Source organism: Anopheles maculipalpis, chromosome 3RL (assembly GCF_943734695.1).
Source record: "Anopheles maculipalpis chromosome 3RL, idAnoMacuDA_375_x, whole genome shotgun sequence".
In the NCBI taxonomy this organism is placed as follows: Eukaryota; Metazoa; Arthropoda; class Insecta; order Diptera; family Culicidae; genus Anopheles; species Anopheles maculipalpis.
In genome coordinates, this window is record NC_064872.1 from 15,582,724 (window position 1) to 15,595,335 (window position 12,612).

The following is a 12,612-nucleotide window of genomic DNA, read 5'->3' on the forward strand; positions in this document are numbered from 1 at the left end:
CCCGGAAGCTGAAGAAAGAAAAGGGGTGAAACGTGGTGGTGTACACGCACACACGCCTCATCCTACCAGGAATATCGGTGAACCCAACGGACGAGCGAGGGCGTATGCTTCGGAACGGTGCAGTTGAAAGGATTTATTTTGAAATTGAAAAACGGACACAATCCCACGATTAGGTAAGCTCATTTATTGAGATGTTATAGCATTGGGTATGCTGGGCAAAGCTTCCAGCTGAGTGGGGGAAGAGCTGTCGAGGAAAGAGGGAATAAATTCCGTTTAGTATGGGAAGGTGCTTCATCATGTAAAACGAACGAAAGAAAAATCCTTTACCTCCCCATTTACCAGGGCTTCACCAGGGAGCTTAAAGCGAAACCGAGACGCCAACTTACCAACAAAAAAAAAACAAACAAAAACCAGATGGGTTTACCTACCAGCTGACGGTTTGAGGGGGCTCTTGGAAGCCCTTTTGGAGCCACAGTGTTACCAACCTGTATGGCAATCGGGCAAAGGACAACAAACATGTTTTCCGGACAGAAACGCGCCAAAAAAATCAAACTGAAACAATTTCTGTATAAAACAGCGAGCTCCCACCGTTAAGCACCATTGTGTATGTGTGTGATCCGCTCGAGTGGGTCACACAAACTTTCGTCGAGTCTCGTTTTTGAGTGTGAATTTTTTTTTGCTCCATGTTTTTGATGGGAAATTTACTGCCCAGCTTTCCAGAGGTCCAGTGTACCCCTCCCCTCCCCCCTCCCCTCTATACACTAGCAAAAAGGGGTGTCCTTTCACCGTGATGAAGCTTTTCGTAGGTCGTGCTTTTTTAATTTACTCTCCACGAGCATCGTATAAATATTTGAACGAAAAACGGCTACAGTTACACAGGATTCGTCTTTTGGGTGGGCTTGATGTTTTTCCCTTTCCAGCGCTGTGGTCACTTGTATTCACATTCCTCGTTCGTCGGGCGGGCGATCGTGACACAGACGAATGCGTAGAAACACGTACGTAAGGGACAATTTAATCCTTTCAATCGCGGTACGGCAAGCTCATTTCCACCGGTAACAACACGGCGTTAGGCGCTTTGGTTTTTTCGCTTTCCTTTTCCTCATCCGGGCGGTGCAAAACATTTTTATAGCATTAAAACGAATGGTTGCAAACTGATTAGATATAAAGGCTCGGGTTGCAACTAAAAACCTGGCGGAACTCGTTCAGCTCAACAGTTGTGTGCTCCGTGCGGCAGGACACTGTGGCTGAAGGAGCATTATGGGCCACTAAACAAGTTTTATGGCTATCCTGTCCCTCTCGTTCGAAGCCGGGTGGACCGGTCTCGTAGCGTAATGTGTAGTGAAATATAATTGCGAAATAGTTTTACAATTTACCCCGTAATCTGTGGTCTCGCATGTACTGGAGAAGACCCGTTTGTATTGCTTCATTTACGAAAAGGAAAAAACTGGATTGTGCAAAAATAATAAAAGAAAAACATCAAAAGTACATAAAAAGAATTGCCGGGTTGGGTTGGGTTGGGAATGCTACAGCTTTGCTCGTTCACCATTGCGGTGGAAATGCAATTTTGTTGCAGTAATACTTTCTTCAAGTTGGTCGAGAGCGCGTACAAGAGAGACCTCCGATACTAACAAACGACGCAGTATGCAGGTTGTACTGCAGGAGGTTTTAGAGGAAAATGCAAGCATAAGGGATAGAGATTAAGGATATTAAAGTTTTAGTATCTTTCCATTCGGTGGAAGATTTGCTCAAGAAAGTACAAACGTCCCGAGAGCAAGTCCATCGAACAATAACGATGTACGGCGACTAAGCTGGCTTTTGTACTAAAACATATTTTTATGGCCAGTTTTCACGACAAATCGTGAACGTTGTTTGAGCAACATTGTATCGCGTTTGTGGTACATTGTTGTTAAACGTTTGTTTTGCATTAAATGGTAAAAATAATGTGATTGACGATTTATAACATAATTACAGGCCAGGCCGTTATTTATGAATAAAGCAAAACGACTCATTCTCTAGCCATGTGTTGAGGAGAGTCGAAATTAACTTCTTCTAAGTGGCGAAATTATACTTTAAGGGGCACAAAGTGGAGTGGAAATTGGGGTCATTCTAACACATCGAATCTACGTTCGGTAAGTTTCCGATTGTCCACTATCCATGCGAAGCCATGCAATCGGATTTAAAACTAACTCTCCCTACAGATACTATTTTAATCGGTTCGAAGGAAAGATCGGTTGAAGTTGTTCCACAAAAAGATGTGCGACTCAAAGACGCATCGAACAGTATGCAGAACGTCCCGATCTGATCAAAATTGGCCCCAGAAACTCCTGGAAAATTCCACCAGCAGCATTCCCGTGGAATCCCGGCGATATTTCCCTCTTTTTGGTCTGATCGAGGCATTCCGCATACCGTTGAATGCGTCTTAAGGCCGTGCATCTTTTTGTCCAACATATCATCCCGATTCCTTCACCATCCGCCCAATTATTCAACGGAAAAGGGAGTTTTCTGCTGAAAATTTGCAGTAACTTTTTCATTTTCAGCCCGATCGAGGCGTGCAGCATACAGTTGAGTGTGTCTTTAGCTGCTAAGAAATTCCCAAAATGTCTCTGAAAATTAGCCCGTTGAAAATCAACGAAACTTGCTCAGTTTTGGTTTTGGTTTTGAGATGATTTTCTACTGCTTATACTATAATTTGGACTGGTAGTAAAAGGAGAGTATCCATTCGAAGAGTAACTGGTATCGTGCTTAAAATTTTAAAAGTTCGTGCTTACCGGTTCAAATGAAATTTGAACCCCGGTTCTGCCGTGTTTAGCCTAAATACATGGCTAACTCAGCCTGCAGAGCAACGGTAAGCCCATGGTCTAGTACTTCTTGTTTTTGTGGACCGGAATTTGTTGCTTGAAGCCATGCTCGACCTGACCCAATAAATTTTCGATAAATCGAATTTATCGCATTGCAACGCAATTTATCAAAATTAGATTTAGAAAGCAAATTTATTGATTTGCTTGCCCGTGACAAAAAGATAGTGTTTCATTCACTAATTATTTGAAATACTTTCAAAATGGCAAGCGAACTGCGCAATGGGATGGTCTGATAGCAAACATCATTCCATGATTTCTTCATTTGTCAACAAAACCAATTCTGTTTAGTTATGAAATTTTTATTCTCTTTTCCCTAATGAGGTTCCATGCGGGTCAATGTGGGTGAATATTGTGGATTTTTTTCTATTGAAGCTGCTCTAGAGTGTCATCTACTAAACTTTTCATATTGCAAATATCGAATACAAAAGCGAGATTTATTTATTTATTTATTTATAATTAATTATGAAGGTCCAGCGCCGTATTGTCAACACCGCTTGTGTTGAATAAATTTTATAATCATATTGATAAGGCATTTCCTCCTTATTCTTTGCCTTATCCCGGACATACGAGCCCGAGATTTCCGAACTTTTTTTTTGTTGGTTTAACTACATGCTAAGTCATGCCGGCCATATATTGTTCTTACTAGACTTAGTGATATTATGTTTTAGCGCATTCAGTCCTCATAGTTTGGGAACGGTTGTCGTGAGATTCGAGCCCCGGTCTTGCCGCCTGAAGACAGTTGCTGCTGGTTAAAACATAAAATTTATCATAATTAAAAGAAAGATCTTCCACCGGATATTACACTAAAGAAATGTCATCATAAGTGATTGAAAACGTCATAGATTTTTTTTTATTTTCCTTATACGTTATCGAATGAAAACGTAGCAGGGGCAGAACATAATACTTTATTTCATCGCAATAGTAATCTCGAGTCACGCCCCCATCTCTTTCAAGAGGTGAGGGCACGCTTCAAACACAGAACGGAACAAGAGAACATAAATTCATAAAAAAATCATATAATAGAAAGGAAAACTTAAGTAGAGACAGTATCGAAAGACGAAAGGATACGGGCGATGGGAAACAAAGTACGTAATACTGCAATACTGTTCGTCAAAAAACGCATTAAATCTAATCAAGCTAATCAAACAGAACAAATCTGAGTCAATCGAAATGGGGGAGGCGTGCTGGGGAGGCTTCATTCGGGGATGCAGTTTGCTTGATGCGCCACTCCCTCTAGATTACGTGTGCGTGTGTGCGTATGGCCTGAGTCGATGAGTTGCATCGGGGGTCCTTATCATCATCATCGGTTTTGCGACATCCATTATCTTGCTCGTTGGTCCTCGGCGTTGTTCCTATCGATCCTTAGTGATGGTAAAGGGTGTGCGAGAGGACGGGCGCATGCGAGTAGACGGGGGCGTGCGAGTAGACTGGAGCGTGCGAGAGAACGGGAGCGTGCGAAAGGACGGGAGCGTGCGAGACGTAGGTGGTGGCAGCCGGGGCGTGGTAGGCCACTGGAGCGTGGGCAACGGCGACAGCCGGAGCATGAGCCACAGCGACGGTCGGTGCGTGGTAAGCGACGACGGGATGGGCAACGGGGGCGGCGGCAACAGTCTTAACGACGGCGGCATCGGCACTCTTGCTAACGACGGCGTTGAATCCGTTCACGGGATCGGCCGTGTAGTCCACGGTACGACGAGTGCCATCGGGCTCAACGAGCGAGTACTGAAAGTAAGGGTCGGTTGCATGTTGTCAGCATGGGGTTTGGTGCACTTCTTGGTGGTTTTTTGTTCGCGGGCGCAACTTAACCTACCTGACCCTGCACAACATCTCCGTCGCGGGTTTCGTGCTGCTGCTTGTTGTCGCCGGTCAGCGAGTCTTGTACGTCGTAGCTGAAGCTGTACTGTGGGTGAGCATCGTACTCTTCCGTCTGGAAATTGATGGAGGGAAAAGGAAAAAAAAGGTACGGACTATGAATCAACCGATAAGGAGGATTTTTTATAAAACCACTCTTGAGAGTGCGTTTCTTGGATGGTGCCGGTGTTAAGAGCAGGACTAAAGGTACGAACTTTCGAAAAGGTCCACAGTAAAAGATGAGAATTCTTAGAAAAATCACAAGAAGTCACTTGATAGTTAAGTGAGGTACACATCGAAGAACATTTTAAAGTGTGGCATAAAACCATGCTTTGATTGTTTGATTTTGATTGAATGAAATTGTTTACTCTTTTTGCAATTATTCTTACAAATCTAAATCCCACAATTTATAGCCACAAAAGTTTTTCAAGTTCACTTATTTCGATTAAAATGTGAAGAAGATTTCAACTCATTAATTATAAGTCAATTAAAGCAATCACGATCCTTAAATCGATCGATGCTTTCCGTGATTATCTCGTTAAGCGACAGCATCCGATGCCTTCCACTCAAAGCTTCCACAAACCAGGACCACTTTCCGCAGCGAAATCTTCATCAAAAAGGTGGTGTAAATTAATTAAAAACTTTCCAAACGAACAAACACGCCGAGCGCGTTCCAATGGCGAAACAATGGTCACATTCCCTTTGATGCAATGTGCGGAGGGTGGGGGAAAAACGCGGACGGTAAGGACAGTTTACTTTGGCTTACCTTTACCAGTGCGGCCGGGGCGGCGACTCCGATGGCGACCGAGTTGACACCGACGGCGACGGCGGCCAGAACAACGAATACCTGTTGCACGTTGGGGATGGGTGGGTGTTTACATTGCGGGATGTAAATGTCAAAAACAGTCAACACCGGAAAAGCGAAAGGAGGGGAAAGAGAAAAAAACGGGAAAGAAAATAAGATAATGAATGAACATTTAATGAAAGTAAAAGGTTTAACAATGGTGTGTGCAGTGTTCCGTGTTCGGGTCCATTCATGGCACAGTAATGGCGGTGACAATTTTGATATTTGGTTTTCCTTTTAGTAACTGTGCTTTTCGAGATTCAATTCAAGTGATTGAGGTGTAAATGTCGATGAAAATGGCACCATTTTCGAGATTGGCGGTTGTGTTTGCGATATTTTTCGTTGAATTTTCCTTTTGTGGAATAAGATGGGAATGAATTGATTAGAAAATGTTGTATTTTCAAATTGATTTTCATGCACCAGAAAATAATACGACTGTAACAGCATTGGTAGTATTGTGGGTGGAAAATCTGTACAAAGATTGCTATTGCTCGATGGTGCTTCTATATGCTAACCAAGACCAAGAACAAAAGTTTACAGTCCGCTGCTTCCTGGGCGTTAAGGATTTTTCCTATTTTTTGCTTATCTTCGTGTTTTTTCTCTTCCCAAAATCTGACATTGATTGCGCTTGTAGCATACATTTTGAGGGCAGGAATGTTGTGTTTGCCTTTGAAGCTAACAATAAGAGCGTATAACAAAAGGCGGTATTCGGCTTCGGCAAGTCAGCAGTTGCAAAGTGCTTGAAAAGTAAAAAGTAGCCATGCCCTTCCGATGTGTTGAAGAAAACAGCCAGAAAAATAAACAGCACCTGCTATCGACACGTCCTGTACTTGATGGGAGTACCGGAACAATGTGATCACAATTGAACGTGGGGAGTTTCAATTCTCAAGAACCTAGTATTCCCTCGTCTTTAGCAAAGATGGACTAAAAATGAAGATCGAAAGAAACCATTTTCCCCGAAGCTATTGGTGTAACAGTAGCAAATAATCACCATTATTAAATAGGCCGACACGAAAAAGCGTTTAATCACTTTGGCAATACTCTATCGATTACTAAGGCCGGAAGGAAATTTTTGCACCAAAGGAAAAACTTTGCGAACGATTCGCCGAGAGGAAAGCGTCTGGAACGATGGGATTGTGGATTGTGAAGCTTAAGTTAGTTAATAGACAAAGTTTGGATGGGTCAGCAGGCAGTAAGCCGAAGCTTAAAATATATTTAGTTGACAAAGTTTCAATCAATAAGCTAGGGGACGAACCGAACACGAAAAATGGCTTAAGTTGTCAAACAGAAAACTAAAAGAAAAGGAAGCGATTGCCGGATGTTTCAGCGATCCAACACACACAACTGCTCTTACTCATTTGTGTTGCATTTTTTTTTTCGAGAACTGCGGTGTAATTAGCTTCGGGGAGTATTTTATTTTGCGTTACTTTTCGAAGTCACTTTAGTTGACATTAATGTGCCTTAGGACACCTGGCACACTTTTGCTCATTGCGCTTTGTTCCGAGCTGCTCTTTGCCTAGCCTCTTTTCAAAGTACCATAAGTAAAACTGTTAAAATTCCTTTTTAGAAACTTTTTTTTTTTCTTTGTGAAGTACTTTGAAGCAAAGTGCTGAAATGCTTCATTTCCTTCGCAAAGTGATGCACAAAAAATGGTGTGCAGTAAGACAAAAAGCACCTTGTGAAGATTTATGGTCGTTAGCCACAGTAAAGGGACACTTTTTTAGTACATTTTTTGCACGACAAAAAAAAGCTCATCAAAACTTTCAATTCACAAACTTGTTCTTGGTTGAAACGTGTTTAAATCCTGTGCCTGCCGATAAATTGGAGTTTGATGCAATAGTTTTTTAGTGTGTTGTTGTGGTTTATCGCTCACCCGAAAAAGCATTGTATTATTTTATTTTTAATTTGCTTTTTATTATCGTTTTATTGAATTAAAAATCCCAAAACAGCGCATAAAATGCAGCTTGAAGGACAAGCAAAAAACCTCATTGCAATCGATGCCAAAATCGATCGATTGGAATATTTCGATGAAGGCATTAAGGACCGCCAACAGTAGAAAAAAAAACGCAAAAAAATCGCCCGTTGAGCGATAAATGGATTAAACCTATCCACGCGTAAACAAAGATTCCGCGATTTCGGACTACGGCACCGAATATTAAAGTGAAAGAATCGCAACGCAAAACCACACAGCAGTATCCATCCCCAAAAGTAAGCCACGCTCTGGGAAGGAGCAAATGTTTGGCCAAGGCATTAATTTAACGTGGCCGTGGGAGACAAGGAGAAAGAGAAAAAAACGGAATGGAAATCATTGCCCAGGGGTGGGTTTTTTGAGCTGTTTTGTTGTATGATTTTTGATTACGAATCAGTCCACCGATTTGGCCGCATTCATTTTCACCGTTTTGATACACAAATTAGTACTGAGAGGGAGAAAGCGAGACAGGGAATGCCATTTGAAGTCTCATCCGTTTGCACGTTCGCTCAATTTTGCCACTCGAAGAACAGGATGTTGATCGAGAAGCACAAAAAAGGCACCCGAAGCTTGATAATTAAATTCATGTAACGGTTCAAATAGTTGCTCGTGTTTGATGTGAGCGAAAACTCATATTTTTGCATCCCATCCCGTCTTGGCGCTTCGCAAGGGGATGGGAAAATCGTATCATTAGCATTAATGTCATTGATCTGATTCGCTCGTCTAAATGGTAATCGGTGAACCTCAGTTACACCGTCCAAGCTGTACTTTCTTATTTTTTCCTTTCATCAGGAAAAACTTTTCCCTGGTCTCTTGTTTCTTTCCCAATTTCTGCTTTCTTGTAACGCAATTTATCATTTGTTACTTCTGTCACTTTTAATAAAAAAGACTCGAAGCTGTGGTTTTTCCTTGTCTGTAATTGTACAGTGCTTAACGAAAAAATGGTACTCAATTTTGAAGGGATAAAAAAAAAAGAAATGCTTTCACTTTTTGTTCTCGTTCTCCTTTCTCATTCCCGTGTCGGTACGGTTTGTACGTTCCATTGACCGATTGAGCCTGGGGTGGGCGTCGTGAATGGAACGAATTCCATTTCGAAAATGCACAATGACGGTGCACATGATGGATTCGGAAGATCATGCTTTTTTTAGAGCTTAATCTCATGTGTGCGTGTGTGTGTCTGGCATTTTTTCCCTAGTACTTTTGTACGAGTTCATTCCAAATAGCTCTTTAAAAGCACGGCGAACTCACAATAGAGGTACGAAACGGTTTTGGGAAAATTGTGGTTCTTAAAATATGTTTCCCCGTATGAATAACTCTTATCTTCGATTCCCCCGAATAAGACGAGAACTGTAGAAGTGAATGTACATAAGTGTGTCTTGGCGGGACGACTGTGTAATAAAAGGATTACCAAACCGAGCGTACGAGGATTACGTGCCAACCAGAAAAAAAAAGAAAGAAAAGGTTCGGCTATTACAGTTCACCACCTATGCCAACGATTTTTGTGTTCGCTCCATCACCCACAAAGCTTTGCTCAAGCTTTTTCAGCATGTAATGGGATTATAAAGCAACCTTCATCGTGTGGGAAAGCTGAGCCGAATTCCGTGCCAGAATTCTGTGTGGATGAGGTTTTTTTTTTTTTATGTGCTTGCGAAAGAGTGGGCTGCTTATCCAGGTGCGCTTCTTCCTACGTGGCTCAATCATTCGCCAAACTTCACTTAAAAATGTGAAGGTTTGTTTTCCCCGAGAGAACGCGACAGCAAAAGAATAATTCGGTAAGACACAAAACATAAATCCCGTGGGCCGTGTCGCGTGTAGATTTCTACCTTCATCACATGTTTGCTTGAGCGTTGGATTCAAATCGATCGATCGACAGTCAATCATAGAACCACAGTCGGGCAGAAAGAAAAACACGACACAGTTTGGAGGGTTACGTGATGGAACTGATTTGCCATCGACATGCAATCGGCGCGATTTGTATGGGTGCTTTTCGTGCCAATCAATCGAAAACTTCGAAACAATTGCACGCGATTCCGTCGACAGGGAATAAATGTGTAAGGATGCAGGCGGTAAGGTTCGTTTGTATTTGTTCGTGCGCTCGCTGTGCTTCAATTTGGGTAATCGAATTGAATTGTGAGTGATGTGCTTACGGGTATGGATACCGGGCTTCGTTGTAATGTATTGAGCTGTTTATGAGCAGCGTTAGAATTGATGATGGTTATGATTGAACTGTTTGTGCCTTTCATTGCTTACAAACCACCGGCACTAACCCACTAACGCGAAGTAGCAATCAGCATCACCAGCACCGTAGTGTGTGAAGATTACGATACTTGTTCCTGTGCAGTATGACGCCATAATTGACGGATAAATAATTCATCCCTATAATACGCTTCCAAACTTGATGATGATGCTACCTTGCGTAAAGGTATCGAAAGATTGCTACCGGGACGCGTGATTATGGCATATTGGCGAAATAACCTCAACAGCATCATAATGCCGGGCATCAACAATAGTGCCCCAGCTGCGCTACAAACTCCATTAGAAGAGTCATCGAAGCGAATAAGCTCGCGCATGGCCGCTTGGTAAGTATTTTCACCACCAAGGGTGACCATTAAACCATCCGCTTCGTAACAGACACAAACCCGGCTGCTCCGGGAGATCGTTACGGTGGTCCAAATGGACCCTCGTGCTATTCTTACCAGCACGGTAAAGGGCATCTCCTAATCCCGGTTTCGTAACAAACCGTACATATTGATGCGATACCATTGCTGTGCACGTCCTTGCTGGCAGCTGGCCAAGAATCGCTCTCACGCGCGACGGACAGGGAACTGTGCTGTGACTGGCTAGTGAAAGCCGTCACAAATGCCATTATCGAAATTCTCGCGGCAGTTTTAGCCGAAAATAGCACAAGACAAACTGCCACCACCACCGGGTCTGGGTTCTGGTGGTACATTTAATGACCTTCGTTTCCATTCGGATGATGAGCTAAAAATGAGCTTTCGCTTGGTAGGGAGCGAAAGTGTCCTTTCGGTAAGGGACGTCACATTAGCAAAGCATTAACGGAAGCAGTTTCGGGATGGGAGGGTCCTGATGGAACCCGGAGTGCAGCTGTGCGGTGAATCGTATTAACATTCCGGAGAAGATTACTGATACGAGGGTGGGGATTAAAGTTGTTGTTCCTGTAAGGTCTTCAACAATGTAAGTTGAAGCCACCCAATTGTAGGAACGTTGTGTCCTGCAACTGTTTAGTAAATCGTTCATTTGAACAGCTGCGCCAACAGGGAAACTTAAATTTTCCTTAGTTTGGGTAACTGCTAGTACAGCCTGCAATTCCCGATGCTTCATCCTCTTCTAGAGTTCTCCGGTATATGGTAGGGGTGAGTCGTTGAACAAGTTCAATTTAGCTGCAATACACCAATGGGTATTACTGTTTGCAACCGTTCATCCGGACACCGTTTCCTGCCAGCCCGCGCTACAATTTCTTTCAACGCTAGGTGTGAGTGAATTAAATTCTCAACCTCACCACAACCAGGCGTCTCCATCGCGCGCGTTGCGGTGCTTTTGTGCTGTGGGGGGGGAAGAAAATTGAAAAGCTTGCTCGTGTTTTCCACTGTTTTTTTGTTCGTTATTGCCCCCCCCCCCCCACCCTTTCATCGGTTTTACCCATTTGTACATTTGCTGCTTCGGCTATTCGTTTTCGTAAGAAAAGCGGTTGCGCTCCATTAACGGAGAAGATTTGTATCGGATAAAGCCTCTCGGACTGCCCGAAAGCTTCATCCTCGCCTCGAGTCCGCTCCGGTTTGAGATACACAGCATCGGGGAAAGTCAACATTGAGTTTATTGCATTGCAAGCTTCTTGGATCGATGATTGAAATAAATCGAATTCCATTACCATCCCATTTTTGGCACCACCTTCGAGCATGCCGAGTTCGAGTGGTTCGTTGAGCTTTTTTTTGGTTTGAATGTTAAAAATAAAGCAAGCGAGCGTTGCACTTCGTTTAGTGGTATTTTGGGGTTTTATTTGTGGGTGGTAAGATACAAGGCTTTAGCTTTCGTGGGAGATCGAAGTTTTCAACGCCTCAGTACGAAGAACGTATCTTGCTTCGTTTGTACTGCAGATCGTATAACTATCATTGGGAAATGGGAAATTGCATTCCATAAATTTAAGTAACGAGCAGTAGGAATCTTTTCTGGGAATGGGAATCAACTACTGGCAGGACCACTGTTCCTAGGCGATCGATACCTTCCTCAACCAGGTGCAACATTGTCCTCTGTTCGTGTATATCCTTCCACAACGCAAAGGAATCATACTACGCTTTCTAATGAGCGAGTGAAAATTTAATGAACAAACCATCGAAAAGTTGGTTTCCGGCAAAGTGGGAAACCACCAACCAACCGGTAGAATTCAAGATTACACCGGTGTCGATTGTTTGCCGTCGGTTTTCTACAGTAATCTGCATAAAAGGCAGTAACGATGTAGCATCCTCGGGACACAGGATTTCCAAGGGAAAGAACTCGGATCCCGGTCACGGGACAGCAGAGAATCACAGGAACCTCCACTTGAGGTTTGGTTTGAGTGTACGGTGCAAAGCGAGCTTCCTTTCATCGATTTCTACACGGGGCGGATATCGAAGAAAGCTCGGCACTGTTAACTTAACGGGATGGAAGTCAACGACGTTGCGAAGTTGGTAAAATTTAGTAAGAGCATGACGAGCGACGCCGGTCCGGTGCGCCTAGAAGTTTGATTAGGATGCTCCGAAGTGGAAAGCAGCCAGGCTGCCAACCTCTTAATGAGAGCTCATGCAGAAATTGTGCGCTTCCACGAGCGTTTCGGGACAGCGCTTTGTTCGCGTCGGAAGTTTTGCCTTTACCTGGTGAAGAGACTTCTGAGTGTGTTCGTGATACACACTCGGGAAGCAAATTAACCGGTGAAGAATTTGTTGCTTCCTTTACGGGCAAGCAAACTTTTCCGCTTTATTTATTGAAAAGCTTTAAGAAAACGCTTAACAAAAGCGTAACGATGCAGATTTTAGATGCTACAAATAGAAGACATGGCATTGGGGAGGGGGAATTCGGGAAAATGATGAACGGCA

The 12,612-nt window shown here is 43.2% G+C and overlaps 2 protein-coding genes across 2 annotated transcripts in view; one reads left to right on the forward strand and one right to left on the reverse strand.

Moving 5' to 3' along the window:
* The window catches only part of LOC126564164 (G-protein-signaling modulator 2), a 432,630-nt gene that overhangs the window by 63,205 nt on the left and 356,813 nt on the right, over positions 1-12,612 (forward strand). The gene's annotated exons all lie outside the window — the stretch shown is intronic.
* Positions 4,221-10,388, reverse strand: LOC126560435 (cuticle protein 21-like). The gene is made up of 4 exons (XM_050216395.1): positions 10,263-10,388; positions 5,476-5,556; positions 4,669-4,785; positions 4,221-4,580 (listed from the first exon to the last, which is right to left on the reverse strand). The coding sequence occupies exons 1-4, from the start codon at positions 10,386-10,388 to the stop codon at positions 4,221-4,223; spliced, it is 684 nt and encodes a 227-aa protein (XP_050072352.1).

Excerpts from the sequence above, each read along its gene's own strand:
- LOC126560435 (XM_050216395.1), bottom strand. The coding sequence starts at position 10,388 with ATGGCATTTGTGACGGCTTTCACTAGCCAGTCACAGCACAGTTCCCTG. Across the intron at positions 4,786-5,475 it reads CCCCGGCCGCACTGGTAAAG|ACGGAAGAGTACGATGCTCA; the intron begins GTAAGCCAAAGT and ends ATCAATTTCCAG. Across the intron at positions 4,581-4,668 it reads GAGATGTTGTGCAGGGTCAG|TACTCGCTCGTTGAGCCCGA; the intron begins GTAGGTTAAGTT and ends CCTTACTTTCAG.